Source organism: Microchirus variegatus (genome assembly GCF_963457635.1).
Source record: "Microchirus variegatus genome assembly, chromosome: 3".
In the NCBI taxonomy this organism is placed as follows: Eukaryota; Metazoa; Chordata; class Actinopteri; order Pleuronectiformes; family Soleidae; genus Microchirus; species Microchirus variegatus.
The window spans coordinates 4,962,012-4,975,522 of NC_139804.1; the positions used below are offsets into that span (position 1 = coordinate 4,962,012).

General features: G+C 42.4%; 1 protein-coding gene across 5 annotated transcripts in view; it reads left to right on the plus strand.

The window, feature by feature from the left end:
• Positions 1 to 13,511, plus strand: part of aplp2 (amyloid beta (A4) precursor-like protein 2) — a 100,826-nt gene that overhangs the window by 42,638 nt on the left and 44,677 nt on the right. For all 5 annotated transcript variants that reach the window (XM_083886008.1, XM_083886011.1, XM_083886009.1 and 2 more), the window contains exons 2-3: positions 7,061 to 7,234; positions 10,200 to 10,329. In XM_083886008.1, coding sequence (XP_083742134.1) covers positions 7,061 to 7,234; positions 10,200 to 10,329 — 304 coding nt within the window. The remainder of the gene's footprint in view (positions 1 to 7,060; positions 7,235 to 10,199; positions 10,330 to 13,511) is intronic.

Consider the following 13,511-nt stretch of genomic DNA (forward strand, 5'->3'; position numbering starts at 1 on the left):
GGAAGTAGCTCCAGGTTTGGGGACGTACCATTTGTGTATCATGACTCAAATTGACACCAATTCCCTCTGTAATCAAGAGAAACTAAAGTTAACTCTATCAGCTAATACTTCAAAACCCTTCCCTTTGAATATAGTCCAACACAATAGTTTTTAATACCATTAACATTACGATATTTTATTGCCCATCTAACGGGAAGATATTCATGAATGCTGAATAAATCACAAAAGATAAATCTCGTTTTTCATCTGCAGCCCTTTCTATTCTCACAAAATTATTATTAATAACTCATCTTGTAGATCTCTCTCTTTCTCTCTCAATAAAATGTGATTATAGATCTTGGGGGAAATCCAGACAAACCTTCACATCCTATAAATCCTGCAGCTCTACCGAGCTGAATTAGCACTAGCAGTTAGCTAGCAGAGAGTCGTGACTCGATCAAGGCAAAGAGGACTAAGAAGGGATTGTGTTGTTGTTTTTGTTGTGAAGGCTACGGTCAGCGTTGATTTGGTTTAACACACTTGTAAAACTTTGAAAGACAAAAAGTCTACAAAAGCAAATGATTGTCTCTTTGTTTTGACCTTTGAGGAGGAATTGAGCTGCATCCAATCACAGTTAAAAGCCAAGAATGAAACTGCAAACAAGTCTAATCTTTTATAGATTACAGTTTCAGATTAAAGCCCTCTCCCCACATTATGGTATGATCAGCCACATTTGTTGGTTCACTTTTCATCAGCAGAAATCACCACAACAAAAAATGTGAACGGCGGGTTCGAGTTTAAAGTCTGAATTTTGAGATTAGAGACAGAATTCTGATAATAAAGACATCATTCTGAGTTTAAAGTCAGAATTTTGAGAATAAAGACAGAATTCTGACAATAAACACATCATTCTGAGTTTTAAAGACTGAATTCTGAGTTTAAAGACAGAATTTTGAGAGTAAAGACAGAATTCTGATAATAAAGACAGAATTCTGATTTTAAAGTCAGAATTCTGAGTTTAAAGTCAGAATTTTTTAGAATATAGTCAGAATTCTGAGTTTAAAGTCAGAATTCTGATAATAAAGTCAGTGTTCTTATAGATTACAGTTTCAGATTAAAGCCCTCTCCCCACATTATGGTATGATCAGCCACATTTGTTAGTTCACTTTTCATCAGCAGAAATCACCACAACAGAAACTGTGAACGGCGGGTTCGAGTTTAAAGTCAGAATTTTGAGATTAGAGACAGAATTCTGATAATAAAGACATCATTCTGAGTTTAAAGTCAGAATTTTGAGAATAAAGACAGAATTCTGACAATAAACAAATAATTCTGAGTTTTAAAGACTGAATTCTGAGTTTAAAGACAAAATTTTGAGAGTAAAGACAGAATTCTGATAATAAAGACAGAATTCTGATTTTAAAGTCAGAATTCTGAGTTTAAAGTCAGAATTTTTTAGAATATAGTCAGAATTTTAAGAATATAGTCAGAATTCTGAGTTTAAAGTCAGAATTCTGATAATAAAGTCAGTGTTCTTATAGATTACAGTTTCAGATTAAAGACCTCTCCCCACATTATGGTATGATCAGCCACATTTGTTAGTTCACTTTTCATCAGCAGAAATCACCACAACAGAAACTGTGAACGGCGGGTTCGACGGCGCGTGTCATGACTTTGCCTCCGGTAAAGATGCAGCGTCAGCTTTGTGAATAACAAACTAAAGCAGAGACAGAGAGAAATTAAGCCGGTTCACCCTCGGTGTCACATCACCATCGATCAGAGCCAGAGCTGATAAAGACTTGTGTCGACTGCACAGTCACGTTGATTAGTTTACTCCCTTTTTGTTGCCATTGCAGGTCCATGGTTTATTTAGAGGGAGACAAATCCTTGTGAAAGTGAAGTTAGACGATAGCTGAAGTAGACGCATCAGAAAGTAATTCATGCCGTCTGCTCTATAGGCCGTTAAAGATTCTTAAAATATGACTTAGGGTGAATTCCAATTCCAATCTTAACCCTTAATCTTAACTGGCCTCAACTCCAAGTGTTGAGGGTTATTTTGTCACTTAGAAATGGGACACCCCTTAAATGCAGATAAGTCTTCAGACTGTAGGGGGCAGAATAACGCGAAAGCTGCGTCCAGTCCGTCAACTCCAAAAAAGAAGAAGAAGAACACATTAACGTCAGGATTATTTATTACGATCCGTTTGTCAGTCAAGTTATTAGGTTGTCAGTTAGTTATAAGATGATACTCGTACAAATACCACAGCCACGGACATATTCAGCTGACAGTTACCACACACCACGACTTATTGAAAAGTAAACCATAGCAAACGATTGCTTGTCCGCACCGGCCGACTATTGACAAAAGATCGTAAAAAATAAAAATAAATGTTACGCAACAATGACGTCAGTAATCCATAAAATGGGCCTAAACTAAGATAATACAATGATTTTTTCATCATTTTTATATCTCTAATAACAAAGAAAATACTTGATTCGTAGCGTACTCGTTTCGCTGCTTTCGGCGCCATCTTTGTTATGGCAAAACACGCAATGCATTCTGGGTAGCCCTTGCATTGCTCCCAAGGGTGGTCTCGGAAAATCTCAATATTGAGGGCGATACAGCCCTTAAACTTGCCCCTCAACTTAATTTTTCTGAGAATCAGGACAGCACTTGCACTAGAGGGAGCGCGCATTTTTGAGATTGAGGGTTAAGCAAGGAATTGGAATTCACCCTTAGATTGAGGATTAAGATTGGAATTGGAATCGGCCCTTACTCTTACTAAGAGTAGAGAATAAGCAAACTAAGAGTTTTCTGTCGTCTCGTTCAGTTTCACAATCACTGATGGAATAGATCCGTACTGGGTGAATATAATAAAGTGTGACAGCTCATGTCTTAGTCATGGCTGAGTCACAGTTGGACAGAAATAATAATAAAAATGGATAATTTCTAAAATAAAATGGATTCTATTAACGTGAGTTTGGATCTGCCTGTGTCTGCAGTAAAGGTTTCCAGAGTCAGCAGAGCTGATTTTTTTCTTCAAGGACAATCGTCTCAGTTCAGGTAACAGAAGTGATGACACAGGGACTAAAGAGATGAGACATAAGCCTCGTCCCCCACTAAGTGGTACGGTCCTGTTCTCGTCGCTGTGTTGCTCAAATTGCATTTTGATTGTCAAAAACTGTGAAAGATGGCAAAAATTACTGATCTCATCCCACTTTCTTTGGCGTCCCTCTGCGCTAAAGTTCAAGGTTTAGCGTCGCCAAACTCTATTAGCCACCGCCTCCTCTCGGCTTCCATTAACCGTGTCGTACGTGGACACAGTTAGCCGTAACCATATTAGCGGAGTCAAAGGAGGCCACAGTGTCAAGCTGTGGTCAAGCTGTCACAGCTTGTTACTTAACCTTAACTGGACCGCTGTTCTCGTCCTAGCATACGCACGCACTCAAGCAGGGAATTGATTGAGTGATTGAAGTGTGTCCATGCTATGCTAGGCTAGGCTAGGCTAGGTGGCGATTTGGAAACCCCCCCCCCCCTGGCAGCTTTGTTGATATTGGCCGTTTTTTTACGGTTGACCTGTCCTGTCACAGTCGACGGCACATTTAACTGCTAGCTAGTTGTTAGCATGCTGAGCGCTAGTCCGTGTCTGTCTAGTTAAAAGTATTTAATTCTTAAAGCTTACAGAGAATACATTTCTTCTCCACGTCGGTACATAAGTGTTAAAATCTGGATTAAATTATGTTGCTTTATTCCAGATTTGTGAAACTCGATTTACTCGAAGTCCAATTTTAATGGAACACACACAGTTCCTAACATCAGGTAAAAGTACTGACTGACTTCCAAGTTTTCAGCACCTAATGCTACGTTCCATTTGTCGTCATAACGCGGAATCTCCGAGTTAATCTCAAATTCACAGAACGGGCACCAACTGATGGGGCTCGGAGATGGGGCTCATCTCCGAGTTAATCTCCAATTCAGGAATCCAGGCGGAATCTCCGAGTTAATCTCCAATTCAGGAATCCAAGCTAATCCACGCTAAATCCAATTTTAGTGGAACACACACAGCTCCTTACGTCAGGTAAAAGTACTGACTTCCAAGTTTTCCACCCTAATGCTACGTTCCATTTGTCGTCATAACGCGGAATCTCCGAGTTAATCTCAAATTCAGGAATCCAGGCGGAATCTCCGAGTTAATCTCCAATTCAGGAATCCAAGCTAATCCACGCTAAATCCAATTTTAGTGGAACACACACAGCTCCTTACGTCAGGTAAAAGTACTGACTTCCAAGTTTTCCACCCTAATGCTACGTTCCATTTGTCGTCGTAACGCGGAATCTCCCGAGTTAATCTCCAATTCAGAAAAATCCAGGCTAATCCACGCTAGCACTTCTGTTGTATTCGTTTCACGGGAAAATCAGTCACGCGCGCGTAACGTACTACGGAGTGTTATCGTCGACTGGCGTAGCTCGCGGTGGCATTTCCGACGTCTCGACTGGAACTCGGTGACGACGTCACTCCCAGTTCCGACTTCAGATGTAAATGGAATGCGGCATAATCTGCTGCCGCCTCACATACACACACACACACACAGACACACACACACACACAGAGAGGAGTGGAGTGTTTATGAAAACACAGACATAGACACAGAAGGAAGGAGGGAAATGAGGCTTTTCGTGCCTTCAGGACAGGATCACGACAGGCCGGAGTGTGTTTTCGTGAACGCGTGCCTGCGTCGACCGCCTGTGTCTTTCTATGCGTGCGTATATCCATACGTGTGTATGCAGACTCTGCAGCTCGTCGCGCACCGCGGCAGCAGACTGGTGATTACGCAGCACTTGTTTTGTTCCTCGCTGTACACTCGCTGTTACGCTCCCATTATCAGCGCCTGAGCAGCATTGGGACGGAGAGCTTTATCTCACACATGCACAAACGCTGTTACAAGTCGATCGTCTGTAGTTTCTCCTTGGGCTGACGCTGCAGACAGAGGACACTTCCACCACAGTCACCAACAGTCCAAACTAAACCCCTGATCGCTATCTCTCTCTGGGGCTCATCCATGTTTACTCTTAGCCCGATGACATCATGACAATCACGAGAGGTTAGCTTCCACTCCACTTCCTCTCTGGAGGCTGCATCGCCTTCATTAGACTCCGTCATGTTAGCCCGTTTGTGATTTAGCTTCTCTGGCTAAGAGGAGTTGATGAGTTGTAGTGATGCTACGTGGGAATCATGGGAACACTGATTACACAGTAGTTTGGGACAGTTGGTGCCCGTTCTGTGAGTTATTTTGAGAGGAAGGATGGGCAGACTGGGTGTTGCTACTTCCTGTGTGCTTGCGTTCAGTAAACGATGACAGGAAGGACGGGAAGAGCCAGGAGGTAAACAAAGACGAGAGACTCTTGGAAAAGCAAACGCCGTCTTGAGAACGCACATTTCCATTAAAGGGGACGTATTATGCAAAATCAACTTTTTAATCATTTTAATACTTATATTTGGGACTCTGGAGGCCCTATGAGTCGGCAAAGTGTGATCTCAGACTAAGTACAGGAGATACAACACGACATGTTGACTTCCGCACTCATTGCTACGTCACAATGCCTAGAATTGTTGTCTCACGGAGCTCCGCTTTGTCCCTAAGTAACACGAGAATGCAGGCGAGGTCAATAGTATCCGTAAGAACGGAAGTCCGAAGCAAAGTGTTCTATTCTTGGCTGCACAGTGCAGCACAGAGTTCTCCACAAACTTCCAGCATCAGAGGATTTTCATTTTATATATGACGGCAATGTGCCGGCTAGATTCGGCAAAAAATGATGGCTTTTCCAAGCGCTAACTGCTGTTAGCTGCCGTTAGCCTCAGTGACGCTGACGTCGTTTCCTGTGTCTCATTTGCATATTTAAAGAGACAGGCACTCAAAAGCGAGCGTTCTGAACAGGGCTGTTTTGGCAGAGTGATTGAACTGCTGTGGTGCTTCATCCATAAGGTATTTTGACCAAAGCATGTCACAGACATGTTCATTAGGACAGTGTTTCCCAACCCTGGTCCTCAGGGAACACTGTCCTGCCATGTTTTAGATGTTGCCCTGCTCCAATGCTTGAGCGACGATTGAGATTAAAGGTTTTTTTTTTTTTTTATGGACAAAAGTTACAAAGTTACATAATCGTAACAAAAGTTGAAATATTACATTTTTTGGAAAAAAAGGGAAAAAAAATTACACGTTTTTTTTAACCAAAAGTTGAAAAACAACATTTAAATGTTTTTTTTAATTATTATTTTATTTTTTTTTACAAAAGTTGAAATGTTACATTAATAAAAAAATTGACAAAAGTTTTTTGTTTTTTAACAAAAGTTGTAACATTAAATTATTTCAAACATTGAATTATTTGAAGTTCGTTATCAAGCTTCTTCAGAGCTTGATGTTGAGATAACCATTTATTAGAATCAGGTTTTTTTGGAGCAGGGCAACATCAAAAACATGGCAGGGCCGTGTTCCCTGAGGACCAGGGTTGGGAAACACTGCATGAGAAAATATGGTATAACATGTCTACTTTAAATCAAACGTGCAGACGTTCGAGTCCGAGCAGCTCAGGTGGTGTTTGACGCACGGCCGTTCTTGTTTACAACAAAGAGCAAATGATCCGCTCTCTCTGGAAAGATTTCAGTCCCAGGAGTTGAGAATAAGCAAAGCTAGGAATGTCCTGGTTTGTGAGGCATGACGGACTGCAATTCTCTGTGTGTGTGTGTGTGTGTGCAGCCTCTCAGTCACTCAAGAGGCATCAGAGCAAGGAAAAAAAATGTGCACAAATCCAATCAAACCCCTTCTTGTTCGACCATCAACCTCGCCAAACATTCCCGAGGTGAACGTCGTTCGTCTTCCTGTCTGAAGCCCTCTGCTCTCTCAGCACTGCAGCACTGATGATGTTGCTCCATCACGCCTCTCACAGGTCTGCCCTTGCAGCAGAACCTGCTTCGCTGACTTTCAGAGAGCTCATAACACTGTTCAAGAGAGACGGTGTCTCGAGTCCGTCGGACTCGTACTGATCGATTTGCATTAACCCCGTTTTTTTTCTTCCTCTGCAGGCACTGGCGGCCAACGCGGGCACGGGCTTCGCCGTGGCCGAGCCACAGGTGGCGATGTTCTGCGGAAAGCTCAACATGCACGTGAACATCCAGACCGGCCGCTGGGAACCGGACCCATCCGGAACCAAGAGCTGCGTAGGAACCAAAGAGGGCGTGCTGCAGTACTGCCAGGAGGTGAGTCACCGCGGCACCGTCGCGCACTTCAGAATTCACGCATTAAAGGCAGAGAAGAGGGAGAAGAAAAGTGGTTTCTTATCAATAACCAATGAAACGAGGGAAGTGGCTCTGATTTCTGTGACATTATATTTTAAAAGTATCGCTCATCCATCTTTCATTTCCCGCCCCCCCCCCCCCTCGTCTCCTGGTGTGAGACTCAAAATTGAAAAACCAGATTGTGTTTCTGATGTATCCTGAATATGTAGCGTAGCATTAATAAATTATCATAACATTATGGGACTCACACGAGTCTCAGATGTTCACACCGAGTTGCTGAACATCCGAGTTTACTACTTTCTACTGTTCGAAGATGAACCAGGAAATGATGCAAATGTTATCCGGTGACATTTTAAAACAGGCGAAGTGAACGATTTCACTTTCCTCTTGAGACGAATAACGCGTTTTCATGTCTCGTCTGCGCTAAAAACGAGCGGGCCAGTTTGAATTTAGCGGAATCCCGGTATCGATAACTGCAGCAATTCATGTCAGATACTTAAAAAAGTGGTCTTTGATCCTGCTTTTAACCTTTTTCAGTCATTATCCTCCACATAAAAACACTTTCAAACTCAGATTCCGGTCTTTTAGAGTAAAAAAACAACAACTCGAGATGCATTTTATTGTGAAACAGAGACGTAAAAAAAAAAAAAGCAAACTGTTCTATTATTGGCTGCACAGTGCAGCACAGAGTTCTACACAAACCTCCAGCCTCAGAGGATTTACATTTTATATATGACGGCAATGTGCCGGCTAGAGTCGGCAAATGATGGCTTTTCTGAATGCTAACTGCTGTTAGCTGCCGTTAGCCTCAGTGACATAGTTTCCTGTGTCTCATTTACATTTAAAGAGACAGGCACTCAAAAGCGAGCGTTCTGAACACGGCTGCAAACTCAGATTCCGGTCTTTTAGAGTTAAAAAAAACAACCCGAGATGCATTTTATTGTGAAACAGAGACGTTTGGAAATAATGACGCCGTTAATTTCACTCCACTCCCTGATTGTTTTCTATCAGCCGTGACTCGGCCGTCGGCTGTGAGGGAAAACTTCCATTAACAGTTTCAGTTTCACTTCTTTGTGTTTGTCTGATTACAGAAATCCCTTTGTTCACTATTGTTGTTTTCCATCTGCAGTTTTTCCCCCTTTTAAAAACTGAGCAAACAACTGCAGAGATAAGCAGCACAGGCCCAGTGAGCCTGAATGGTCACATGAACACCGGCTCCTTCTAAATCGAATCCTTGTCCGTTTGCTCGGAAAGTCCGGTTCGTTTTGGGTTAGGTGTGAACCCGCAAACCGAACTCTCATCCGCACCAAAGAAGCGAACTCTGGTTCCGCCAAAAGGTCTCGGTTCTCTTAAAGTTAACCAAATGATGCAGGAAGTGGACTTTAACGCAGGGCATTGTGGGTAAACGCAACCAGAACATACGCTCGTGTAGAACGATAGCCGGGAGATAGTTGCAGCGTATTGTTGTCTTTGTCGACTCCTTCAGTAATTCTTGATGCAGCGCCGCCTCAGGCGAGGAGGGGAATAGGTTATTCAAAAGGCTTCGGTTCGTTTCACAAAAGTGTGAAAGCAAACTCGGATCGGCTGAATGTTGGGTCCCCCAATTGGACCAAGTCTGCAAACAAACTATGATGAGCAAAGCAGTTGTTTTCCGGGTAAGTGAATCATTAGACTCACTTAAGACTTAAGTTGTGATTCAATATGTGTTAAATATTGAGATTTTAGACATTTCCTTAAAACTAAATGTTGGCGATTAACACGTTTCCAGGATTTTTAAAGGTGCCATATGTAAGAATGTGGCCAAAGACGGTTACTACATTCAAATTCAAAATACCGAGGTCTTTTCGGTTATGCTTTCTGACGTAACTGGCAACCCGTGGTTGCTCGGCAGCTGAGACTCTACTGACTGCAATGATTGGTAGACGGTGGTAGGTGGCGCCACATGACGCAAAAACATGATTTAAAAACATAAACATGATTTTGCAGTCTGCAAAATATTTTTTTTAAAGCAAATATTTTGTCTGTACTGTTGTTGTTGGTGAGTTCAGTTTGTTATATGAACATTATTCCTGAGTCTCTGTGACATATTAGGAGGATTTTATGGCCAGTTGCTTTAGATTTATTACATAATGCACCTTTAAAGTTTTTTTTAACTAATCTACAGTTTGATTCTTGCAGGTACTTAAAAAAGGTACCAGGTACTATCGCTAAGTAGAGTCGAGCTGTGCTGTGCTAGAACTGTATAATGGAAATAAAAAGGCCAATAGCTAGTGAAGAAAATATCACGATCATCATTCGCCCTTCTGATTGGACTGATATAAAAATAACAGACAAAACATGTAAATGCGTGTTATTGAACAGAGCTGTGATATCCTGAGGTCGGATGTGATGGAAAAGCAGTTTGCGATTTCACTGTCATTCATCAGCACAGAGAGGCTGTTGAGCTGCCGCTGAAATACAGTCATTATTCTCAGGGTCGGCAGCACTTCAATCAGCAGATCCTTTACTTCCTTTGTGTCCGTCTGTGTAATTAAGGAACGTGTTTATTTTATCCTCGACGTGGATGTCCTCCTTTTCTTCTTCGTCTTCCTACTTTGTGTCTTCAAACAACGTCAGGCCGCTGGTTTTTACCGTCGCAGTTTTTTTTATTATACAGCTGTCCGAGAGGAAGAGCGGCGGAACGTCCTCTTCGAGCTCCACTTGCATTTATTGATGACATTTTAATGGCATTTTGGGGGGAAAAGAGTAAATTGCGTGCTCTTTCACGGTCGAGCAGATGGCATCTCGGGAGAATAAAGCACGGATTAAAGGATCGCACTCATCGCATCTCCTGCACACACACACACACATGAGAGAAGAAAATGATTTTATCATTATTTAACACACACTTTCTTCTTCTTCTTCTTCTTCTTCTTCTGCACCACAGATGTATCCCGAGCTCCAGATCACAAACGTGGTGGAGGCCAATCAGCCAATCCGCATCGAGAACTGGTGCAAGAAGGAGAAGAAGGTGTGCAAAGGCCACGCCCACATTGTGGTGCCGTACAAGTGCTTAGGTAAGATTCTACTTTTATTTTATTTTATTTATTCTGGGTGTTTTGTTTTTGTTTTATTTTATTGTTTTCAAAGGTTTTTCTTGTGTGATTTAGGTGTATCCTGCACTTTCAACTGATCACTGATGCGTCTTTCAGTGTTAGGAATTTAAAATTCAATATTAACCGTTTACACCTCAGCCTCAAAATGTACGTCTGGACTTTTGTTTTTGATTATTTTAACCATTAAAGGGCCAGTAAATGTTCTGCTGTAACTAAGTGCTTTTGCTATTTTTTCTAGAATATCCTTCAATTAGTGCTGGATGCGTTAACGTTGACACCGTTTCCATGGCGACTGACGCGCGTGACGTCATGTGTACGTGCCCCGGCGCCGCAGTCCAGGCACCGTTTACCAGTTAGCTCCGTTAGCTGCATTAGCTCCTTTAGCTCCTTTAGCGCCATTAGCGCGTTTACAGTCGAACTGGAGTGGTCTGTTTATTAAACGAAAAGAACAGCGCTACAAATAACCGGAGTCCAGGCACCGTTTACCAGTTAGCTCTGTTAGCTGTGTTAGCTCCTTTAGAGCCGTTAGTGCGCCTACAGTCTAACTGGAGCGTTCTGTTTATTAAATGAAAAGAACAGCGCTACAAATAACCAGAGTCCAGGCACCGTTTACCAGTTAGCTCCGTTAGCGCACCTACAGTCGAACTGAAGCGGTGCACTGCGAATAACCAGCGAACCTGTGTACTACTCTCGCACATACCCATGCAAAGTGTCAATATTGAGTGGTCGGCTCCAGATTACAGATTAAATTCATCAAGTGCGCTAAACACGCTTCCTGTATGTGCTGAGCCCTTGAAACTCGATAGCCCGGATCGTCAACAAGCCCAACTTAGTCTATCGGTGCATGATTGTGTTCGCCACCTTCCAACCCTACAGTCGAACTGGGGTCCGTTCATTATTAAACGAAAAGAGCAGCGCTACAAATAACTAGCGTACCTGTGTGCTGCGTATGTGTGCCTCTGTTTTTTAAAGTTTAGCGTTACTTTAGAGACTCATTTTAACAATCGGGAGTCACGATAATGCAACGTCACGCGCGTCTTTTTCCGGTCAGTCGTCATGGAAACGCATCGTGTGCTAACGTGCGCTAACGTTGACGCCGCTAACAGCCGCTAATGCGTTTACCCAGTGCCCAGCACTACTTTCAATATCTGGCAGTTATTTACAACTTACTGCACGTATTATCGATTTGAGCAAAGTTTTATTTTAAAAAGTACTGTATTTGTACTCGATCACCAAGCAGTCAAATGTATGTATTATAGTATAAAATGTATGTAAAATAACATTTGTTTAAGTTTTTGTCCCAAAATCCAAAAACAAACTACTCCTCTCTGGTGAGGAATCCGCTGATTCGCCGGCTTCCTGCAGCAGCGCGGGTGAAATTACCGTAATAACAACGCGCCTTGTCTTCGATGTGCAACTTCTCAGCTTTCAGAAACCATTTTTGTGAATTTTTCCTTTAGCACAAACCGTCGCATGATTACGGTCGTGCGAAGTGCGCTTGTGCAAACGCGTCGTCTGCGATGGGGTCGGCGTTAAAGGGTTAAAAGATTGCCGTTACTTAAAAATGAGCTGTAAATGCTGTTTTATTTATGCACGCGACTGTGACGGGCAGACTTCACTTCAAATTTACGAGATCAAAAAAAGCCGAGGAAAACATAAGAACAGGACGCTCTGAAGGTTATTACACCTGCGGCGTTTTTGAGTCCTCAAAGACTTCCGTGTAACAGTGCAGTGATCGATTTGGCTTCTTGTAATAAATCACAATTGAGGGAAATGTTTTGCTCCGATTCATATCATATGGCACACGTATTAAACCCATGTGCATGTGGCGAGGTAATGATTCATGTTAAACACGAGCAGATGTGAAAAATGAAACAATGTTGTTCATTCGTTGGACTGTAATCCAGGCCTGGAGCAGCAGATTTAGCAGATCCAGGCTGCTACGGTGGAAGCTAATGTCTCTCAGAGTGTATAACCAAGAGGGGGGGGGGGGCTATTATTGCTGGGTTGGCTTGTTGAGCAATAAAGTACAATCTTATTTTCCCCCGCAGACAGTGGCCATAAACCCCACACAGACACACAGGGTCAGGGAGAAGGAGGTCTGAGAGGAGGCCTGTTTTTATTACTCGCCATTCCTCTTTTCCGTCCTGCGCTGTCATGCTCGCCTCTCTCTCTCTCTCTCTCTCTACACTGCTCTGACTCCTGCTGCATTACTGTAATCACAAGTGGCTGCAACAAAGGCTGCATTCTCTTTTATTAAAACGCCAGATAGATAAGACCCACAGCAGGACCGCGTGCCTACAGTACACTAGCGATCAAAGGTTTGGGCTCACCTATACATTTATTTAGTGTTTTCCATTAAAAGTCACACTTTTATTCATCAAAAAGAGTTGCAAAATGAATAGAAAATAGTGAAGGAAAAGCATTTTTATTTTCAATGAATATAACATTAAAGGAGTCATATTATACCAAAAGGTCAAAGGTCAAAATACCTTAAGGATGAAGCACCACAGCAGGTCAATCACCCTGAACAAAACAGCCCTGTTCAGAACGCTCGGTTTAGTAGTATCTCTTTAGGTCCACCTTAAAGGTCCACCTTAACAGAAAAGTGAAACGAAACTTAAGGGACAGGAAATTACATCGGCAGCAGAGGCTACTGGGAGCTAACAGCAGTTAGCATTTGGAAAAGTGATCATTCGCAGGCTCTAGCAGGCACATTGCCGTCATATATAACATGTATCCACTGGACAAATAAATCCTCTGAGGCTGGAAGTTTGTGTAGAACTCTGCGCTGCACTGTGAAGCCAAGAATAGAACTTTTCGCGGACTTTGCAGACTTCCCGTTTTCGGATACCGTTGACCTCGCCAGCACACTTTAAGTAAGTCATCTTTTTTTCACACTGCCGACTGTTAGGGCCTGCAGAGTCCCAAATATAAGTATTTAAACGATTAAAAAGTTGATTTTGAATAATATGTCCCCTTTAAATGAAACAGAAATACACTCTATACATTGTTAATGTGGTAAATGACTATTCTAGCTGCAAACGTTAGGTGTATAGAGGCCCATTTCCAGTGCTAATCCCATTAAAAGGCTATTGGATGATTAGAAAACCCTTGAAAACCCTTGTGCAATGATGTTAGTA